This window comes from Gekko japonicus, unplaced genomic scaffold, assembly GCF_001447785.1.
Source record: "Gekko japonicus isolate JY-2015 unplaced genomic scaffold, Gekko_japonicus_V1.1 scaffold2601, whole genome shotgun sequence".
Lineage (NCBI taxonomy): Eukaryota > Metazoa > Chordata > Lepidosauria > Squamata > Gekkonidae > Gekko > Gekko japonicus.
In genome coordinates this window covers 98,524-121,862 of record NW_015164737.1, presented here as the reverse complement: position 1 = coordinate 121,862, position 23,339 = coordinate 98,524, and the positions used below count along the sequence as shown (strand labels likewise).

Here is a 23,339-nt window from a genome sequence, read left to right as displayed (position 1 = left end):
TGAGGAGCATATAGCAAAAAACGTAAAAACCAACAATAAAACTTTCTTCAAATACATTAGAAACAGGAAACCAGCCAGGGAGGCAGTGGGGCCCTTGGACGACCAAGGGGTAAAAGGAGTATTGAAGGATGATAGGGAAATGGCTGAGAAGCTAAATGCATTTTTTGCCTCCGTCTTCACTGTGGAAGATGAGAAGTGCTTGCCCACTCCAGAACCACTGATTTCAGGAGGGGTGTTGGAAGACCTGAGTCAGATTGAGGTGATGAGAGAGGAGGTCCTAAAACTGATAGACAACTTAAAAACTGAAAAATCACCAGGCCCAGATGGCATACATCCGAGAGTTCTGAAAGAACTCAAATGTGAACTTGTAGATCTCCTGACAAAGATATGTAATCTTTCCTTAAAATCTGCCTCCATTCCTGAGGATTGGAAGGTAGCTAATGTCACTCCCATCTTTAAAAAGGGTTCCAGAGGAGATCCGGGAAATTACAGGCCAGTCAGTCTGACGTCGATACCGGGTAAATTGGTGGAAACCATTATTAAGGAAAGAATTAGTAGGCACATAGATGAACAAAACCTATTGAGGCAGACTCAGCACGGTTTCTGTAAGGGAAGATCTTGTCTCACTAACCTGTTAGTGTTCTTTGAGGGGGTGAACAAACATGTGGACAAGGGGGATCCAATAGATATTATTTACCTTGACTTCCAGAAAGCTTTTGATAAAGTTCCTCATCAAAGGCTCCTAAGTAAGCTCAAAAATCATGGGATAGAAGGACAAGTCCTTTTATGGATCAAAAACTGGCTAGTTCATAGAAAACAGAGAGTGAGTGTAGGTGGGCAATTTTCTCAGTGGAGGGTGGTAAGCAGTGGGGTACCGCAGGGATCAGTACTTGGTCCACTGCTTTTTAACTTGTTCATTAATGATTTGGAGATGGGAGTAAGCAGTGAAGTGGCTAAATTTGCGGATGATACAAAGTTGTTCAGGGTGGTGAAAACCAGTGAGGATTGTGAGGCACTCCAAGGGGATCTGTCAAGGATGGGCGAGTGGGCGTCAACATGGCAAATGGGGTTCAATGTGGCCAAGTGCAAGGTGATGCACATTGGAGCCAAAAATCCTAACTATAAATACACGTTGATGGGGTCTGAACTGGCAGAGACTGATCAAGAGAGAGATCTTGGAGTTGTAGTGGATAACTCACTGAAAATGTCGAGACAGTGTGTGACTGCAATAAAGAAGGCCAATGCTATGCTGGGGATTATTAGGAAGGGTATTGAAAACAGATCAGCCAATATAATAATGCCCCTATATAAATCAATGGTGAGACCTCATTTGGAATACTGTGTGCAGTTCTGGTCACCACACCTTAAAAAGGATATTATAGCTTTGGGAAAAGTGCAGAAAAGGGCAACTCGAATGATAAAAGGGTTGGAACACTTTCCCTATGAGGAAAGGTTAAGGCGCTTAGGGCTCTTTAGCTTGGAGAAACGACGACTGAGGGGTGACATGATTGAGGTTTATAAGATTATGCATGGGAAAGAGCAGGTAAAGAAAGAGGTACTTTTCTCCCTTTCTCACAATACAAGAACTCGTGGGCACTCCATGAAATTGCTGAGCGGTCGGGTTAGAACGGATAAAAGGAAGTACTTCTTCACCCAAAGAGTGATTAACACATGGAATTCACTGCCACAGGAAGTGGTGGGTGCTACAAGCATGGACGGCTTCAAAAGGGAATTAGATAAGCATATGGAGCTGAAGGAATCACATGAGACAATTCTCTTGAGGATAGAGAAATCAGTCTGCCCCTTAAGGCAGCAAGCAGTTTATTTTATGCACACTCTGCCCCCACCCCACTCACCGTGCGCTGAGGTTGGAATCACGTACAGAAACCAGAGGAAACAGATACTTTCAGGGAGATTGTCTTAGGGATGCTTACATTGGTACAATGATTAACAAGCGACCTTCTTTAATATGTCCATATGTGCAGGATGTGCAAAGGTCAAGACACTGGATTGAGCAGAGTTACTGATCCATCCAGATGTTTACAGAGTCTGGAAATATGGGCTAGAAATCAGGACCGGCGTGCCTAATCGCTGATCTTTGCCCACACTTCATGCTGACCCACTTTATGCTGACCCTTGCCTACATGGAGCAGAGGTCCATCAGTGGCTATTAGCCACAAGGTATAGCTAGGGGCTCTGGGGCAAGTGATGCTCTGTCTTCTTAGTGCTTGGGGGGGGGTCAACAGTGGGAGGGCTTCTAATGTCCTGGCCCCACTGGTGGACCTCCTGATGGCACTGGTATTTCTGGCCACTGTGTGACACAGAGTGTTGGACTGGATGGGCCTTTGGCCTGATCCAACATTGGCGTCTCTTATGTTCTTATGTTCTATAAATCATTGTGCTTACAGTTTACATACAAATAACCTTAGAATTTTTTTACTTTTGTCTGTCTTAAAGAAGAAGACAGGATTGTGTGGTAAAGGATCCCCATGAGGTGGATTTTGTCTGGGACTGTGGGTTAAATACATAATAAATTCAATCTAGCATAGCAAGTCTGTCTTCAAACCATTCTCTGCATATGGCAGGTTGATGGTCTGTGGCTGTACCCACCAGCCCTTTTCTCCTTGGAGGCAAAAGATAATTTTCCTCTGGAGCTAATCCCTCCCGCAGAAGTAGAAAGGCCTGCTTGTCCCTGGAAAGAAGAAAAATGTATGAACAAGACCAGAATTCTTTCATCAATCATAAAGTGCATCCATGTTGAGATCGCAAAAATTTGAGGGCGTAGATGAATATATGTGAATTCATAGTTAAAATGCTCTTTGTAAACAAGTGAAATATTTCCTTTTTACCTGCCCTTTTATTTACATCATTTAGGATGCAACATGTGCTGAGCTAATCTGTATTAAGTGATCTCTCTCACATGCTTAATTCTAGAGCCTGTGATTTCCTAATTGATTTAATTGACTGTCAAGACAGTATATTCTGAATTACAAAATTTCTCTTGCTCCTGTAATATTCTCAAAAGGTAGAAGAGAAAAGACATTTCTTCTGCACATTTTACTGCACATTTACCTTAATTCATCCAGTCTCTCAAAGGGGAAACTAATACTCCGTTTATATTCTCTTGATCCTAGAAAGTGTTGTTTTCCTTGGGTGGGTCTTTTCTCTACTACGCTGACCGTTTCAAGCTGTACAGTGCCTTCTGCGCCAGTCACACAAAGGTTCCAAAGGTCCTTGTGAAAGGTAAGAGCTGTCTGCACTTACTGTGATTTTTTAAATATAGCTTTCTCAAGATTCAGACTTCTTCAGCACAGCCTGAAGGGTCTAGGTGATGCTGAAATTACAGAGAGTAATTTCTGATGACATGTTGGGAGGGCTAAAGAATGCTCCTAAAAGGAGTAACATTGGTACTTTAGTGGGAGACAGCTCTTGATGGAATATCAGCAATAGAAAAAAAAATGTAAAACCCACACTGTTTTTAAGATGGCAAGTTTAAAAGAAAGAAACTAGGATAATAGGAGTGGAATATTTCATCCCATACTGTTTCCCGTATCCCTACAAAATTAAGTAGCCTGAGCTTAGAACTGTATGGTTGTGGTCACTTTGTGTACTAACACCCCAGTACCCACCTCTTCTCTGCAATGCAGGGGCAGGAGGAAACGAACTGCAGTGGAGACTCAACCAGTGGGTGGAGGAGAGGTGTTTTTCTCTTGCAACTTTGCTCTGGCTTCAGATGGGATGTACTGATCCTCCCTACCTGCTACAATTATTACTTTTTTCATCTTCAGTCAAACTTTTCCATTGCACTACATGCTGTAGATAATTCATTTTGACTCTGAGATGAGACCTGATTCATGCACAGTTTAGAGCAGCCTCCACAGAGCAGCATTTTAAATAGCTGTGAACTATTCATCAAATCAGACCTGTGATTAGGATGTCTATGGTTTTTTTAAAAAAAAGCTAATTAGCAACCCAGGCAACTGCTCTGAAGACCAGAGAAGGGTTGTGGGAGAAATGGTATTAAACTCTTTCCTCCCTTGCCCCTTCCATTATTTAAATAACTCATTCAAAGCTGCATGGGGTGGGGGTGGAGGAGACAGCTTCAGTGAGGGTATTTAAATGGTGGAAGAGAGAATGGTGAAGATCCTGATCACAGAACTTTCCAGTCATGCCTGGTTTGACACCTGGATACTCACTGCTTTGGTTGTGTGAGTTGTCCAGGTGGAGGTCCAGGTGGAGGGACATAATATATATATTTCCCAAGTGTGGCCCCCATATGTGGATACCTAAACCTGCGGATCGGGCCCACACTTACCCCCAAACATATTTTTCTGCAAACTTGGGGGAACCCCTAGGTTTGCAGACAAATCTGAAAAGTTAAACAAAAATCATTGGGAGGTTTAAATCCCCCGGAATTAAATAAAGTGTTGTCTGTGCATGTGCAGAAAGCACACTTACCACTGAGCAGCCGGAGAAGGACAAGGTTCTTGCTGCTGCAATAGCAGTGGCTGCAGCAGCAACAGAGCCTGGAAACCACCGGCAGGCCCAGCCATGGCAGCAGAGGCTGAAAGTCACTGGCAGGCCTGGCCATGGCCATGGTGGAACCTGGGAGCTACTCTGAGCCTGGCTGCAGCAGCAGTGTCTGGGAGCCACTCCAGGCTTGGCCATGGAGGTGGCAGAGTGGTGCAGGAGCTGCCAGCAGGCCTGGCCATGGCTGTAGTAGAGCCTGGGAGCCCCTCCAAGGCTTGGAGTGGCTCCCAGACACCACCACCAGTCAGGCAATGTGGGGGGAGAATGGGATTCACAGACCCCCCCACACTTGTTATTGTATCCAGCTTGCAGCCCTGGTAAAAGATCCACTGTGGTATATGCCCTGATAACATCAGATTATTGGAATGTACCTGGAGTCTGCAACTGGTACAAAATGCTATGGTCTATGTGTTGACTAGAGTGGGTTGCAGGGCAACCAACACTGGCTTCCAATTTGCTTCTGGGCTTAATTCAAGTTGTTGGCGTTTGACATTTAAAGCCCTATATGGTCTATAGGATCAACATACCTTAGGGACCACATTCAATGTCTTTTGCCAGCAGGTGAAGGCTTTTCCCCCCTCCATCTGGCATACCCCCCGTAATGGTAATTGGCCCTCCTTTTAATGTTGCTTATGTGTTTTTAATTGATTTTTATATTTTAACTGTACTTTAATTGTTTAATTTTTAAATGTTTTTTGTGTTTGCTGCCTTATGGATCCTGACCAGGTGGAAAGGCGGCATAAAAATGTTGTAAAATTGAGTAAATGTAATTGACAATTCAAAGATGTGCTTGCAACCTTTGAATATATGAATAATTTATTTTCGTTGCTTAATCTATTGAAGCCTTTACAAAACTGTATAGCTGTTACGGAACAGAAGAATTGTATCATTTATGTTTTTCTTAAAAAACTATTTTTAGAATTTTATATTTCACATTTAAATTTAAAATTGCTTTATGCACTCAAGTGATTAATCTTTTAAAGTAGGCAGTTTCTAGTGGCAGACTATTTTTGCAGAGCAGAGCAAGATAGGCTTCAGTTCTCTTGTTTTAAGCTACATGGGAATAATGTTTATTAAAAGGCTACAAAATTACTCATCGAGGTTCTCCATGAAATATTTATATATGCAAGGATATAATTATCTTATAGAACAGTCAACCTGTATACACTGTTTGCATATATTTTAACAAGAATGGCTTATGAGTGGAAGAGGAATTTAAAATTCTGTAGTGACTGTCTATAGTGGTGCCATCGAGGAAGCCTCATGTGTCTAGTGCAAGGAGGAGAGGAATCGCTCGCATGGCACATGGATGGCCTTGTGTATGAGGTTTACACACTATGAGAGACCCAGGAAGAAATATATCCACTAAATTTCCAGTACTGGAAGGAGGCACAATTCTTGCCAGTTCCTCCCACTCCATATCATCAGCTTGTCCCTCATGCTGTTCCTTAGGGATCTCATGCTCTTCCCCTCAGGATCTATGTTCTGGGAAGTACTTCAGGCTGCAGAGGAACTAAGTAGAAACAAAAAATCCATTCCACAGAATTTATTTATGTATTTATTCATTTATTTGATATTTAGCCCACTCTCCCCGCAAGCAGGCTCAGGGCAGATTACAAGATAGTTAAAATAATACATAATAGAATGTATGTGAATTGTAAGTAGTTAATTACATACATTAGCATGTTATTGCAGTGGTTAATGTATGTGATTGCTGATGTCGTAAAAGAATATTTAATACGGTGATCCCAATCGTTACTATTGTGACACATGTTAATGTCTTCATATTTTATAATTACAACCAATTTTCCCATTTTTGCAATTTGATAGTTGTATGGTCACTATACATGCACCTTTAATGCCTTTTATACAAACAATATCAGACCTCTGGTACTCAGTACCCCTCCTTCTCCCATTGTTACCATGTCACGTCTTCTTGATTTCCAGGTATTTTCCTTCCCTTTCTCACATATGCACTCACCTTTTCATATTTTTTTTGGTTAATGCACTTTGTGAAGAAGTCTCCATTGTGTTATAGATCATGTGTATCCCAGCTACAGTTTAAAGTTCATTGAGCTTTAAAATTCAATGCGTGCATAAATAATCTGTATTATCTTTAAAATATAATAGAGGTGAGCTTTTATAATGTTTTGAGAAGGTTTTTAATTTTTTTAAATCATTTAGCCAAGACGGACACAGCATTTAAGGCATTCTTGGATGCTCAGAATCCTAGACGACAACACTCGTCAACATTAGAGTCTTACCTCATTAAACCCATCCAGAGGATATTGAAATATCCTCTTCTACTGAAAGAACTCTTTGCCCTCACTGATGCAGAGAGTGAAGAACATTATCACCTTGATGGTAAGCTATGCAATAACAAAATTTAATATTTGGCTTTTGTTTTACCAACCCTTTCTCTAGGATATGATAACAAATGGATGCTAAGTCAACCATAGTATGTAATATATTTAATATATCACATAGTTATGTGAAACTATGTGATAAATATTGTCTATGGAGCTTTACTCAGTGCTTGCTGGGATGTTATGAAATTATGGCTGCTACAAGTTTTCATATATGTGGTCATCCTTCAAACAATACAGAAAAGATGCAGTCAGTTCACAACAGGTAGATCCATCTTTGCTGTAACACATGAGGTAGTTATCAGATTGACTTTCTCCCATTTTTGTTTCCACTCCCTTTCCTTTTATATACTTTCAGCCAGATTTAAAATTCTGTGTCTCTTTAGAAATCCCAGTCTGAGAGGTTTTGTGTTACTTCTCCAAAATGGGATCTCTGAGACATGAAAAGAGAGTAAGCTTTCGCCCCCTTCTCTCTGGTTGGAATGTAGAGGTTTACTTACTCTCCTCATTCTCTCTCTCACTAGAGAGGGCCACAGAATGTCCTATAGTTTAATGTGCAGTTTTCCTGCCATGCTTGCCTCCTTTGCCTAACTCATGAGTTGGGTTGTAGTCATGAACTCATGAGTTGTATGATGTATCATTGTGAGAGGCCTCCCCCTGAGTCAAGAGTACCAGTCAGTGTGTCAGGTCTCCCATTTAAGCCACTCTCCACAACACACTTAAGCAGTGGTAGTTTATTGAGATATGCCTACTTTTGGAAACATGATCTATGTCAGAACTGAGAGAACGCACGAAAAATCCTTAGTTATAGGTAAGGCAGTTAACACCCCACAATCTCATGCACACGTCATCATCCAGCCCCTAGGTCATTATGGCAGCCCTGACAGATATACCCCGCCTTATCTATTCTAGCATGGCAGAAGAGTCTCCAAGGTCAGCTCTCATGGGAACTGGCATTGAGGCACAGCTTAAAGAAATGGTTATGGCTTCTACAAGCATTCACTCTCAACACCCCATGCACTCCCCTCAGGAATTCCCTACCCCCAATATTATGGCAAGCAGTGAAGTGAATTATAAAGAAACAAAACTAAAGAGCTTGACACAGTGGAGGGAACCAATTGTTTTTTTCCCCTCCCTTTCCCACTTTGCCTGTTCCTAGCTTTTATATCTTGAGGCTGGAACAGGATAAGGATTAGGGATGCCACCAGTTTACCAACAAGCCTGTTCAGCATCCAGCTTTCCTTGTTCAACACTGACAATGAGATCTGTGAGCAGATCAGAGATATGTTCTGATTGCACTGAGCAACTCAAAAAGCTGTCCAACAAGTCTGTAGCTGCCTGTTGGTCAGAAGCCAACTCACAGATCAGTTTATCCACTCCTCCCCCTCACAAAATAACTGTACAGTGAAGGTGCAAATTTGCAACAGTGAAGTTGCAAAAGAAAGCGCTCCAAGGGGGTGGCAGGAGGGGATAGAAGCAGTGCTTTTAATGTCCTGCAAATTTTCCAGGATAGGAGATCAGAAAAACATAATTTTCAGCTGATCATCTGGGAGTAAACTCATGACTCTTAACCACCACCACCACCACCAAATAAACATTGCTAGGTAGGAGACCAGCAGGAGACCAGGAGCCAAATTCTAGTTGATCCTTTATCAGTTGGGTGACAGCTTCTGATGGCTGCAAATTGGGGTTGCCAGCCCCCAGGTCCAAGCAGAGGTTCACCCACTTTTGGGGACTCTAATCTAGCTGGCCAATGGGGGAAGGCCTGCCCCCAAGAGCAGCCACCCCCACCACCCCCTCCCTCCCCTCCTGCCTGATTTAAAGGGCTTCAGCTGATCATGGGGGCCACAGTACGTGGGCCTGCCTGATTTAAAGGGCCCTCCAGCTGGTTAGTGGGCCACATTGTCCCCACCAATCAGCTGAAGCCCTTTAAATCAGGCAGGAGGAGAGGGAGAGAGGTGGTCTGGCAAGTGGTCACTCTTGGGGGCAGGGCTTGGGGCGTCCCCGCCGACCCTTGGAACACCCCCCAAATCCCTCCACTGGAGTGATGAGGGGACTTGGCAACCCTACTGCAAATAGCCTGTTCCTGCAGATACACACAAACAGGTTGTGAACAGCCAAACAGCCCATTGGTTAATTGGCTGCCTGATCAACCCTGGCAATTGGGAAGTGAGCAAAACTTGCAGGTATTCAAGCAACCCTAGTAGGGATGCCCTCTCAGCCTCCCTAAGAAGTGTTATATTCTTCTATGTTTTAGAAATTGGTCCTCTAATTTTGAATCTTTTCTCTTAGTGGCCATTAAAACAATGAACAAAGTTGCCAGCCATATCAATGAAATGCAGAAAATCCATGAAGAATATGGTGCTGTGTTTGATCAACTTATTGCAGAACAAACAGGAGACAAAAAAGAGGTAGGGGCTTGTTTAGAAAGTTTGCAAGATTCATATTGATAAATAGGTATCTTTGTGATTTATATGTAACTCTATTTATAGTACTGTTTTAGTCCTGACAAAATATAATCAGTAACTATATAAAATATTAATTTAGATGTTTCTGGCCAATACATAGAAACATTCTGAACTTTGTAAAACAAATAGTGGTTGCAGATATTCAAAATTAAAGGGGCCTTTGTTATACAGTTATCATCCAATCTCTAGGAAGCACTCTCATACAAATTTGGTGCCCCAAACCACTGCTTATTTATACTTGAAGGGAAAGTTCTGTTGCAGCCAGTTCACAAGGCTGACACTGTAACCTGGGAGGTAGAAGTCTTCGGTGGAAGGAATAGATCAAATTCCACAAAACTCTTAAGTAGTGAGAGAGAATATTGTAAAATAGAAGCTCAGAAAATGAATGGGTAAATAAATTGCAAAACCATTCAGAAGCTGCATGTGTTTAACATGTGATGAGGATGAATCAGGATTTAATTTGAGCCACAGCTCATTGTGGCTTAGATCCTGAACCTGTTTTTTTTGATGCAAGAGAAGTATGAAGTTGTATTATAACAGAGATGGTCAGAAGAATGTCTTTTTTTCTCACCACTGTGCTTCCACAGTACACCTCTCTGTAATGTATCAGAATCTGACGGTGAGGAAAGGTGTTCAGATTGGAGAGCTTAACTGAAACTGCTCGGACAACCATTGTTAGAGAAATTAGGTAGGGGTTAAATACTCTTCAACTGACCAGTATTATAAAGGCAATATTGAATATACAACTATAAACAATAAACACAAGACAGAATGTAAGAATTGCCTTGGTGGATCAAACCAGTTGAGAGCCCAGGAAGATCCCAGAGAAGACATGACAGGGTTACAGGGAACTCTTGTTGCATTTATTTCCATGCATTTGGTAATCATATGGAGATGCTATTTAGTTTATGTAGAGATTGAAGCAGGAGGCAAGTATCGTATGCAAGAAGAGATGAGGAAAGTTTTTTTAACAGTCATATTAAAGAATATAAGAAGCAGGCCTCAGTAAATCCTCATTTAAAACTTCTACTAAAAATCCTTCAAAAACACTTCCTACAAAGTAAAAGCTTGCTGAAAATGTAATTTTTTTACAGCTGCTCTGGAAACTAAGTAGGGAGATGGTTTTCTTCTCTTCTGTGGGGAGTAAATTCCAAAAAGCCAATGCCATCATCACTGACCTATTTGGTGACAAGAATGAACCATCAAGAAAAGTTGTTAATAAGATCTCAGCAGCAGGGTGGACTCATTGGGAAAGAGGCAGTCATTCAAGTATGTGAGTTTCAGACCACAAAAGGCATAAAGATTAATGCCAGGCTTGAGCCTGTACAAATCAGAAGCCTGTGCAATTGCTATAGCACAGGCTGAATACCCAGTCCCTGTTAAACAATATGCAATCATGTCCTGCACTAGCTGAAGTTTCTAAGTTGTCTTCAAGGGCAGCCCCATTGCATTAATGCACCAAAGTACTCAAGTCTGAAGGTTAGTGGTGGATTGACATGACAAGATCAGCTCTGTCTACAAAATGTAGAAGATAGAGATGGAGAAGAAAGCATTTTAGCTGTATCAGCAACCTGTTTATCAATGAGTAATCTGACAAGACCATGATATTCTTTATCTTCATGGTTAAGAAACCTGGACACCATTGACTTTAAAGCTATTCATGTCCTGCATAATAGCTGACTTCCCAATCAGCACCCACTCGGACTTGGCTGGTGTAAAGTCTTTTGCTTAGAGCTGCAAAGCACACTGGCAGTACTTACTGCTCAAAGTCAGTTTCAAACCATTATTTATTTATTTGGCTTATATCCCGCCCTTCCACATGGGCTAAGGGTGGCTAACAAGAGGCAATTGCCATACATAACACTAAAACCAGATGAAACAATCAAATTACATTTTACATTTAAAATCGGTGCTCGCAACAATATATCATCCAAGACGGGGACTCCAATACAATGTTTCAGAAGGTACTACTGTCTCTTCTTGATCGGTCTGCGCTCTGTCCGTTCTTCATTCCCAAGGCCAGTTCGCATCGCCAAAGATGGCAACGCGATGGTGGTACAGTGACGATGGTGGCTCCTACTCAAAAGCCTGGTGGAAGAGCTCCGTCTAGCAGGCCCTGCGAACTGCATAAGGTCCCGCAGGGTCCTGATCTCCTCCGGGAGCTCATTCTACCAGATAGGAGCCGCCACCGAAAAAGCCTTGGGAACTTTATTATTTATTAAACCAGTGTTTTGTTTAGCATTGCCCCTTTTATCTCTGGCCACTGGCAGGTTGCAGATCTTTCTATGGGAGACTTGCTTTTGCATACCACAGTAATCTGGCTTAACCCTCCTGCGTCTCTTGGGAAGTGGAAGAAGGAACCTGAATTGGCAGCATTTGGTATGTATTATTTTCCCAGAAAGAAAGCAGATGATGTTGTTTCACCTAGAACTTAAATAATGAATATAAGCAGTTGTTTCCAGAACATGCTTGTAGGGAAGTTTTCTTCCTTTTCCGTTTAGTGCTCTACTTGTAATGTTTCTGGGTTCCAATACAAACACCAGATGAATGAGGAGTGATTCAAACAGTTTTAATCTAAGGAGCAATTCCAACAGGTTTATGCAACTAGCTGAACTGGCTGCTTGAACATGTGACCTTAAGGTTTTTAAATGAACACACTAGACTAATATAAGGGAATATCTTGAAATTATAAATTCTATCACAGTACTACTGAACGCGGACATAAACTGTATGAAACGGGACTTCTCTAAACTGTGAAATGAATGCTGCTCTGTGCAATGAATTACTCACAATATCTCTTTTGCGGTCCAGATAGGCTGAGGGATCCGGGTGGGCTGGTCATGGCCATCATGTAGTTTGTACCATTTGACTCTAGTGAACACATACCATTAGCTCATTTGATCCCCAAAGTGTCTTTTTTCATGAGTGAAATGTATGAAGAGTCAGGGAGAGTCAGGAGTAACCATATGGGTCTGTTAAGAAAAACAAAAACAAATGGAATGTATGGCATTTTAATACTAGCACATCTTTTACTACTAACAGCATCTTTAAATACTAAATACTTTTTATGAACTAGTGCCCACATCAGCAAAGATATACCACAATAATTCTCTTAGTCTTAAAGTGCCGCAAGATTCTTTGTTGTTCATGCTGCAAAGAAATTCTGCTAAAAATTGCTTAGCATTCTTGTGAAACAAATGGCTAAAATCAGATTTTCCTTTGAAATAATTCATGCTGCTAACATTCTTGTTTCTAAAAGCATTTAAATAGCCAAAACAGTATTTACTATAACATTGTGATTTGGGTAGACAATGTACTGGATAAATACAAAACAGTATGTAAGCAGCATTCAGTAAATTGTTTATTGTTCCAGCTGTTAGAGTCTCAACATTTGCTAACTACTTTGTTTATTTTCTTATAGCAATATCTATAAATAGAATATAGTGATGTGTCTTAAGAGAGTAATATTTCTAGGAATTACTATAGGCATTTGGGTATTTAGGAATGCACCTGTCTCTAACTGAAAAGAGTGGGGACAGTCACTCCCAGGAATCCTGAGAGGCATCATGAGGCTCCCATATTAAAATTTTATCTGGGCCCTGTCTTGGCTGTCAGCATTCCTGGGCCCCCTCACACTGCCCACTCAACCCTCACTTCTTGTTAGCACAGGTAAGCTACTAATTGCCTGTCGTTGTGAGCACCATATCTTTTCCCATTATATTTTGTCCTTCCTCTAAGGAGCTTAGAGCAGTGTACATGGGTCCCACTCCCAGAAACAGTGAACATACCAGAGCCATCCTTTCTCTTTTCTCCTCTTCAGTAAAGCAGCAGCTGAATTTATTGCCTCACCTCATGAAACTGGGGCCCCCACAGTCCTTTCCCTCCATTCTCCACTCTTGAAGGGTGCACAATTTGTTTCCTACTGAACTATATTCTCTCTCCTGTTCATATGTGGAAGGTTAAGAAAAATTATTGACTCTTGATGTTTTCACATTTTCTAGTATTCAAAACTGCTGTGGTTCTTGTGTATAAAGATGGCTCCAAACAGAAGAAAAAACTGGTAAGTTTGTAATTGATGAAACCAATGGAGCTAGTCTCCTTTGAGTAATCAGGAAGATATATTAGGGGGGGGGTTGATTAATAATATCTCCTGCCATAGGAGGCATCTTACAAAACAGCTAAGTTAAAAAGATTAAAAACAAATTTAAAAAATACAGTAATTTGTATTTGCATTTGACTCTCCCTTCCTGCCTGTAAACTTGCAACATATACAGAGAATGGGGTATGGATGGGTTCTTTGTGTCTTTGTCTTGAACTGTTACAGAAAGCACCATGATCTCAGACTCTTAAAAATCCTAACTTTAAAAAACATTTTCTGGGATTTTGGGGGGATTTGAGGGAACCCTGGGCACCCCAGCTCCAAGGGGATCCAAGGAGCCACCCTCAGCATCCATTCTCCAAGTCAGCAACGCAAGCAGTGCCTTTAAGGCAGTGCTGGCTGGCCATCTGGTTTACAGCCCTTTAACAGCCCGCTGCCTGACAATCTGCTGGGAGCTACCCTTGAGCCTCTGGTGGGGAAACAAGAGTATGAGTCGCAGTTAAGTTGCAGGTGGCAACTTCCCACAGGAACTACTCAGATCTCATGAGAGTTCTGGGGGGGGGGGAGCCACCAAAGGGGGCTGGCATTCATAAGGCAAAGGGAAAGTAACTAAGGAGGACATGCCAGCTCTTTCTGCTCAGGTTGAAGGGAGCAGGGTCAGGAGAAAGATGAAGGGTAAAGGGTGAAGGAAAGCAGCTCTCAGTCTGAGGTCTGTGGGACAGTAAGCAGTGCTCCATGCTGGCAAGGATCTGCCAGACACAGGTAGGATTAGAGGGGTTTTTTTAAGCCTCAAGGGGAAATGTCTGATATTTTTGTCTCGACTTGAACATAACTTCAAAGAATAAATCCCCTCATTTGCCACAAAAGGAAGGAAAATAAAGTCATGGCCACACTTGCATATGTGCTTTGCATTCTGGCACATCACCACATGTTCAAATTGGTAGGTAAAGACAACATCAGGGCGTCTTTTGACTGCCAGAGCTCAGCACAAGAACATTAAGTAACAGAGCCATCTGACCATCTGCAAAGAGTCTTTTGTATTCATGGAATAGTTATTATGACCATATTGCACTAAAAAGCTCTGCGATAAATTATATGGCAAAAGCCAGTTTGGGCAGCTGCTGCTACTTCTGCAGATCTTTGGGTGAAAGGACAACTGTTGTTCAGTACTTGACTAACAATGAGAAACATTTAGTAGACCTTGAGTCACCATCAGTTCTGTATTCTTGGTGTTGGCAATACTTTTCAAAACAGCGTTTTGCATTAAAAAGTGCCTCACATAACATATGGCAGAGAAGGGAAGCTGGGGTTGGGCTAGTGATATCTAGTAATCTGATTCCTTGTAAAGTTGACAGGGATATGCTGCCATTCCAACAGGGAAGATTTTTATCTGGTTTTCTGGTTCCAACACAATACTTCAGTGTTTCTAGTTCAAATTCTCTAGTAGGTATTTCCTGATCCACTTCAAGCCTCCAGCATGAAATGAAGTGCCAGCATTACAAGCACTGTTCAGTTTTTCCCCACTATTCGCTCTTTCCTAGGGCGGATCACATAGGGCTTCAATCTATGAAGACTCAGACCCCTTTCGTTTTCGTCATATGATACCTCTAGAAGCTCTGCAGGTTCGAGCACTAGCAAGTGCAGGTAAGTGTTGGGGAAATTGTTTGTTTTATTTGGATGTTTTCTACATTGCTCACTGTCAAATATATGTCTTTTGGTTTGACAGAAGACCTTGTAATACCAATTCTAAAATATCTGTGTTGGTTATTTTGTTACTGGGACCATTTCAAGGTTAAAATCCCTGTAGGATCTGGGCCTTGAAACCTGAAGGAAGCCTTGTGCATCCAGATCCTCAAAGGAGGCTATTTCGCCAGTGTTCTTGTCATCTGAGTTGCAGTGGGTGGCTGTAAAATTTCAAATCTTGTCGCTTGTACTGATGTGATGAAACTCCCTACGCGAGATGGCTCACCTGGTTTCCTTTCAGTTAGCATTTAGAAGCCAGTAATATTTTATTTTTATATAGGATGGCCTTCTTATGAATTTTAGTTAATAATTTTAATCAAGAGAAACACGGTTCAAATTCACATGCAGCTGTCTTTTAAATGTTGGATTTATTATGACTAATGGTTGCATTACCTATTGAACAGATGAATAAATGGTAATAATCTAATTTTAAAATCCTAGAAACCCTGTCTAGAAGAACCCTTTTCCTCATGCTGCTTTTATAATGGTGACAGGAGTATTTTTACATCTTTGCATATAAAATAACAACCAATTTCATTTAGTAGTTCCCACATACAAGTAGAGAAAGTATCTCACGACACAAATGCATCAACACTCATGAGTAGGCTTGCCAAGTGCCCACTTATGGCAGGCAAACTCCTGGCATTTTTGGTGTACTGATCAACTGGTTTAGAAACAAATTGTCACATTTGGTTTCCTATATGGAAATTAGAAGTCAGTTTGGGTTGGCACTAATGCTCATCTGATCCTTGTCTGAATGTATTCTAGACTTGCATTGTTCAGCATCTCAAGTATCAGTAAATTCTGTTGGCTTACCCTAAGTTTCAGAAATTACTATCCTGAAAAATAAGTAGACTCTTATAAAAGTTAAGAGACTCTTTTAAAAGGTTATGAAACATGTTTTCCTAATGTGAACTACTAGTGTACATGGGGCCTAGCTGTAAGGGCTTGTTAGGTTCATTGCTGTGAAAGATGAATCTTATTGAGCAGTTGAAAGTCCAGTATCAAGCAAAGAAGCAGCAGGAAACTGTAAAGCAACTAGCAGAGTGGTTCTAGGACTAGTGAGGCTACTGTATTTTTCCCTTTTGCTCTCTGCAATGGAATGAGGACTCAATACAACTTTATGGTAGAAAGTGGTAAAAAGATAATTCCTGGATAGTTTCTTACAGGTTTCCTTTGAGTAAGTTTTCATTTATATGTTACAGATACAGATATAATTATATTTCTGAATCTGCTGAAAGAATGCTTATCTTCCTGTGGTAATGGTCTATGAATCATTAGTGTTAATTTCATTCTGACTTGAATAAAGCCACTATACAAAGTCAACCTGAAAGTAATGGAAGCAGCGTTGTGGCAGTGGTTAGCCAATTACACCATTGGCTGTGGTTGTTGTTAAGCACTAGGACAAAGTTATCTATACTAAGAAGGTTTGTGTATTTAACAGCACCTGAATGCCATTGTCTTTAGAGCTGCTTACTGTGTGAAATAGCCCCAAGAATGCGCAGCATGGTATGGAGGAGCTCCCCATGATGAAACTTATTTACGTGGCAAGATATTTTCACATATTTCACACCCCATAGAGACAACAGTGTTTCCAGCACAGCCTCATTGCCATGTAATGTATGAATCTGCCCCTACTGCCATGATTAAATTCACTAAACTAATGGTCACAATATAGGCTTGCCAAGTCCCCCCCGGGGGGCAGGGAAACCCCCACCCCAGAGGCCCGTTCCCCGCCGCCGCGGGATCGGGCCCCGGGGGGAACTCCACCCCGACGTGCACGTCACCAGGAAGTGACGCAACCACGCTGGGCATGCTGGGGCGGGGCCACGGTCATCCGAGGGAAAACTCTATGATTTTCCCTTGGATGGTCGTGGCCCCACCCCCAGCGTGCCCAGCGTGGTCGCGTCACTTTCCTGGTGACGTGGATGTGGCGCGCTACAGGATCAACCCAGGAGTCCCCCGCTTCAGGACGAGGTACGACTTGGCAACCCTATCACAATACCAGATTACTTGAAATCTGTTCATTCACAATACTGAGATAATATAGTACATACTGATCTGCTTGAAATTGCATTTATTAAAAATGTTCTCTGTATTTCTAGATGCAGAGACCAATTCTGTCTGCGAGATAGTTCATGTGAAATCAGAGTCTGAAGGCAGGCCAGAGAGGTCATTCCATCTTTGTTGTAGGTAAGAGAGCGTTGCTTTTTAATAATTGAAGAGGAGGACATGGGTCTGGGTTCACATCACACATCTGCCATGGAGTCACTGTTCCCAGTATGATAAATTAGAATAGTGACACTGTTTTGTTCTTAAGGGGGTGAATACTGCAGTGAATACTGTAAGCTACAATTTGGACTAAAGATAATAAAATATGAACACAAGCTCTGTTGTTAGCTTGGTGCCTGACTCAAATTATTTTTTTCCCCTTTTCAGTTCACCAGAACATAGGAAGGATTTTCTGAAGACTGTACATTCAGTTCTACGTGACAAACACAGAAGGCAACTCCTTAAAACTGAAAGCTTGCCTGCATCCCAGCAGTATGTTCCTTTTGGAGGAAAAAGATTGAGTGCTCTAAAAGGTGCAAGGCCAGCTATGAACAGGGCAGGTACTGTAGGGTTACACATTTTCAAGATCCTGGTAAACCACCACTATCGTAAGACACACCTGAATTTCTTCTTCATACAAAATTTAGGGCTAGTGTTTAATGCTCCCCATGAATACACCCCTCACTCAACTAACACATATTGGTAGGATTCCTTACAACTGGAACAAGCATCCTTCAAGCTTAAGATATCCAGGTAGGATTCTCTTTAATGCCCACTGGATGCTTTACCAAGTGGCAAACATTTTAATTTAGTTAAGCAACAAGACCCATTCAGATGACTTCTTTTAATATAGAAATTCATACATAATAGGAGATGTTGAGTCAAGAGAAGAATTCCAAGACTGTTGACATGTCAGCTTCAGTAGACAGTAATTTCTTTTTCATATGTTGTCTGTTCAAAACAAACAAAGCTGCTCCGACGACCTGCAATGATTGATTTTGGATTTCCCCCCTGTAGTGTGAGGAAGATAACATATATGGCTTCGGGGAGATGGTTACAGTTTCAGTTGACCTTCAGCAAAGAAAATTGGAAATCATAGGAATTCAAAACCCAAGGCAATAAAATTATTTGAAAAGAACACGCTGCTTTACTGGATTTCTATACTGCCTCTATCTGAGTAGAAAATTAACCTTGTCTCCTAGATGTTGTGTCCTATTTTTAACAAGCCAATAACATTCACAGCATGACTTCTGCAAACTCTGTACCTCAGAGGTACAATTAATGAGGAGCTCCAAGGAAAGACAAAATGGGCCAGTGGACTGCAGGGCCTCAATCGTTTCCTGCTGGCTTCTCATTTCCTAAATATCATTATCTTTGCCTAAAGAGATTTTGAACCATATAGACCAGCAGGGGTGGCCAAACTTGCTTAACGTAAGAGCCACATAGAATAAATGTCAGATGTTTGAGAGCCACAAGATATGAACAAATATTACAGGCACGTTTTTATTGGAAATATGCAAATTTGCTTTTTGTTAACATTAAATGAGACTGCCAACAATAAAAACAAAAGGGGTGAAAACAGATATTGATAATATTTATTTGTCCAATGATATTTATTTGTCTAACAGAGAGAAGCCACTTCCACACTGTCATTTTTATCACTCGTTTGTCCCTATTGCTTCAGGGCTCCCTCCCCCCCAAAGTGTTTTGCTCTCTCTAGTAGCCCCAGAGGGAGAAAAACATGTGTGGAAAAGAGGGGGCAAAGCAATAGGGACAAAAGAGTGACAAAATGACAGTGCGGAAGTGACTAAAGAGAGAGAGAGAGTTGGAAAGAAAGAATGAGTTAGAGAGAGAGAAAAACAAAGAAAGCAAATAGATAAGGGAGGGAGGGAAGGGAGAAAGAGAGAAAAAGAAAGAAAGGTAGAAAGCAAGCAAATAGATGGGGGAGGGAGGAAGGAAGAGGAAAACAGAAAGAGAGAAGTGGAAAGAAGGCAAATAAATGGGGGGGGAGGTGGAAAGTATGCAATTTTAACTTTAAATGTGTTCTCCAACCCCCCCCCCCTCATGACAGCTCGCTTGGCTTAGAGAAAGGATTTAAAGAGACAAATGCCTTCTCCAACACAGTGGACTTGGAGAACAACTTTAAAGGTGTTCTTCAAGCCCCCCCCCCCGCCCCCACTGCTGCACCAGCTTGGCTTAGAGAAGGGATTTAAAGAGACAAATGCCTTCTCCAAGCCAAGCCAGCCGGCTGGTGTGGCAGTGGGGCAGGTCTTGGAGAACACATTTAACTTTAGATGGGGAGGGAGGAGAGAGAGAGAGAGAGAGAGAGAATAGATGGGGGAGGGGGAGGGGGAAAAAGCAACATTAACTTTAAATGCATCCTCCAAACCCCCCTCCCCCCACTGGCTGACTTGGCAAAGGGATTTAAAGAGACAAATGCCTTCTCCAACCTGACTGACGGGGGCTTTGAGAACGCTTTTAAAGTTAACATTGCTTTCTTTCTCTGCTTCCCCCCCCCCACACCTCAAGCCTACCCAGGGAGGAGAACAATGACTGGGGAAGGGAAGATGGGTCAGGGAGGCATGCCTCCCCTTCACTTCCCCAGCTGCCCTGCCGGGAGCTGCCCAATATGTGTGAAAAGGCCACACGTGGCTCCCAAGCCACAGTTTGGCAACCCCTGATATAGACTCTCACTCTCCCCTTTCTAAAACCTGAATTGTTAGTGATATAGCTTCAGGTTTGAGATATTTGTGACAGGGCCTTCAGAATTATTAATTCCTTTTCAATCAACCAGGCCAGAACCGTGATTACAATGTATATCCTCCTCTTATGCCTATTCAGTCAACTCCCTGGAATCCTATGCCTTGCTGAAGCTGGAAGTAGATTTTAGACTCGCATGTGTCATCCTGTATTCTTCCCCACATCCCTTACCATTTGTAGGCCATAACACAGGAACCACAAGCCATCTTTAAAAACATATGAAGAATCCAACCCTGCGATCCTAAATCGACTGGATCAGAGATAGCATGTTTTGGAATAAGCCTAAAAGCTATTCCTGTTCTCACCATGTATATCCATTCCTAGGGATATCATTTTACCATAGTCTGCAATCTCCCAATATCTTCTTAATTTAACTGGAAATAGTGGAAAGTTGCTTTCCACCTCAGAAAGGATGGTCTGTAGCCTGTACTGAATGCACTGTAATATGATCTGCATTATAAACATAGTACATCTTAGGCCAATGCATATTTTGTAGCAAACGTATTTAAGTTAACTGCTTATTGTATATAGAACACTTATGTTTGACATAGTGATGAATGAACTCCCCACCCCACCCCCAGTTGCCTCAGAAATAAGGCTTTTCCAAGCTGTCTCAGAGAGTTCTTTTTCAAAATAATATCAAGTAATTCTGAGCTTTTCCTGAGAACGCTTGTAAATCCCCAGCAGATTGCCCATAGCTTGTTTGCGAGGCATCCTCCATCCAAATAAATGTACCTTTATGAAGGGGTGGAGAAACCAGCAGAAAGTGGTTTCAGATAACAATAGCAGCTGTTAGAACTACTAGTCTACTCAACCACAGTCTCCAGCAGAGATACTGTAAACCCATTAATGATTATATGCCTTTCTGAAGAGAAAAGTTTTACACAGCTTAAAAAAAAAAAAGGGACTGATGCTGGTTTCCAACATTTCACAGGGTGGTTACCAATGTTCCCTCTAAGCTGTGGAGTCCTGTGAGCAAAATTTTTACTGCGTGAGCTACTTGCATTAAAGTTGTGAGCGAGCGATTTGGCTACTGCATAAATTAGTTTGCTCTGGAGCCATCCTTCCTCAGTGAGGACAAAAATGTGTGAGCTGGAGGCTAAAAATCTGTGAGCTACCTCACACTAACTCAGCTTAGAGGGAACAGTTGTGGTTATGTCCCATTATCCTAGTTTGAGAAGTTGAGTACTGGATTCCCCCCACACACACACTGGTGAAAATTCTGTGTGTAGAAAGTGTTGGTGTAAAAATGGTTAGCTCTTCTTGAAAATAATAGTTTGTAAAAGCATCTGGGGTTTTATTTTTGTGTGTGCTCAGTGTCTGCTCCAAGCAAGTCCCTTGGGAGAAGGCGGCGGCGACTGGCTCGGAACAGATTCACGATTGATTCAGATGCCGTCTTCGCCGACAGCCCTGAGAAAGAATCTCAGCAGGCATCCAACAGCAAAGACACTGATCGCTGGGTAGAAGAACAGTTTGACCTTGGTCAGTACGAGGAGCAGGAGGACATAAAAGAAACAGATATTCTCAGTGATGACGATGAATATTGTGAGCCTTTGAGGGGTACGATGGTTGAAAAAGAACTTCAGGAGCAGTTGCAGGCGGCCTCCATTACAAGCAACCAGTTGTACCGAGGAGACAAAGGGCGCTATCCCATGGGTTCTCATGCTTCGAGAATGGCTCAGTTAAAGAAACAAGCTGCTCTGTCTGGAATTAATGGTGGTATGGAAGGCAATGAAGAAGTCATTTGGGTTCGTCGTGAAGATTTTGTGCCGCCCAGAAAACTGAACACCGAGCTTTAGACCTATGTTTTCCCTGTTAGATGGTAGACATAGACGTGCCCTCGACCCACCCCTTACACAGTGTGGAGAATGCTCCTTTAGAATGCACACTTGCACATACAGTGATGGCAGCTAAACTGGTTCAAACCACACAGCCTCTTTTTCCCCCTTTAAGGTAACGTATATTAAGTGGGGAGCAAACAAAATTTTGAAATGGAATGAGCTTGAGTCCTTCTCTGTACATTACCAAGGGCTTTATTTATTCTAAACTAATCAGGGGTAGCATATTGAATTGGGATGCATTGATATTACTAGAAAACATATTGCTGTGGGTTTTAAAAAATATATATGTGCAGCAAGTTAGCTTAAGTGATAGCACAAGCAGCAAATGACTTTTTTATGTGACATGTCAATCATGGGTTCATCTCCTTAAACAAGAAGCTGCCTTTTCAGACTCCATAGCTGCAGGATTCTTAAATCTTTTTTAATCTTAAGGTTTGAAGATTCTTACTCCAATCCAGCAAGGGTGATTCATGCACAGAAAGAGGCTTCCATGCATGAGCCATCCTTCTTGACAAGTGGAATTGTTGGAAACCCATTGCATCCAACTTTCAGGGGTACGAACGGGGTGTTCCTGCAGTGTACGTGCACTGCTGGACAGATGTGTGATGCTGTCAGCTCTGGCTGTGATCCAGTCACTTGTGAGGGTGGGCCTTGAATCAGGCTCCCCTTTTCTTTTCCTTCAACAAATATTCAATACTGAAAGCACTACACATCTGTTTGGCACAGGAAATCTCTTGCATGCAGTAGTATTCACAAAGCTTACTGACGCAAGAGAGGATCTTTGGATCCAGTTACATCATGTATATTTTAGGAATGTGTGAGGAAAAGCTTGGAATTTTATGTTGTGTCGTTTTTTGGTTGGGTTTTTTTTGGGGGGGGGTCTGTGACTAGTCTAACTTAATGTCAATGTTTGAAGTTCTAGTTTTACATAAATTATAACAATGCCAAACTCTTTTTTATTTTAAAAAAGAGATCCAAATTGAACACTTGAAAAAGATATTTTTCTGTATTTTACCTGAAATGCAAGGGCACAAAGGGATGGGAATTTTACAGTGTTAGTTTTGGTCTTGGATTTAAGGCTGCCCTTTTAGAATGGGTTGAATATTTTGGTTTTACAGTAACATTCTGAATTGGAAACTCTTAGGGATAACCTTTGCTTTAAAAAAAATGAACAGTTGTATATGTTTAAGACTGGAATTGATTTAACAATGTCAATGTATAGCTGAGAAACCAAGTAGGTTAAATAAATCTCTGCTGTAATTCTGTTGGAATTAGCAGGTTTACATCTAGGATGAGTTTGATCCTCTGTGTTTGAAGTTAGAGCTCAGGAAAAATGGATTATTTTATGGCCAAAAAACTGACCTCATTGTACTTTCTTCTCCTATGTGAAATTAATATCCTTTTACTTTCTTACTAGATTTTTTCCCACTGCAATAGGCTATGAACAGTGTTCTAAACAAACAAACCTCTTTACAATTTT

At 41.6% G+C, this 23,339-nt stretch overlaps 1 protein-coding gene across 1 annotated transcript in view; it reads left to right on the top strand.

Annotated features, from left to right (window-relative positions):
• TIAM1 (T-cell lymphoma invasion and metastasis 1) overlaps window positions 1-22,885 on the top strand; it is a 102,858-nt gene extending 79,973 nt beyond the window's left edge. The window contains exons 21-29 of the mRNA XM_015409624.1: window positions 3,135-3,243; window positions 6,715-6,894; window positions 9,189-9,307; window positions 11,635-11,743; window positions 13,366-13,424; window positions 15,005-15,107; window positions 17,312-17,399; window positions 17,646-17,818; window positions 21,336-22,885. Coding sequence (XP_015265110.1) covers window positions 3,135-3,243; window positions 6,715-6,894; window positions 9,189-9,307; window positions 11,635-11,743; window positions 13,366-13,424; window positions 15,005-15,107; window positions 17,312-17,399; window positions 17,646-17,818; window positions 21,336-21,817 — 1,422 coding nt within the window. The 3' untranslated portion in view covers window positions 21,818-22,885. The remainder of the gene's footprint in view (window positions 1-3,134; window positions 3,244-6,714; window positions 6,895-9,188; window positions 9,308-11,634; window positions 11,744-13,365; window positions 13,425-15,004; window positions 15,108-17,311; window positions 17,400-17,645; window positions 17,819-21,335) is intronic.
• The last annotated feature ends 454 nt before the right edge of the window (window positions 22,886-23,339 follow it).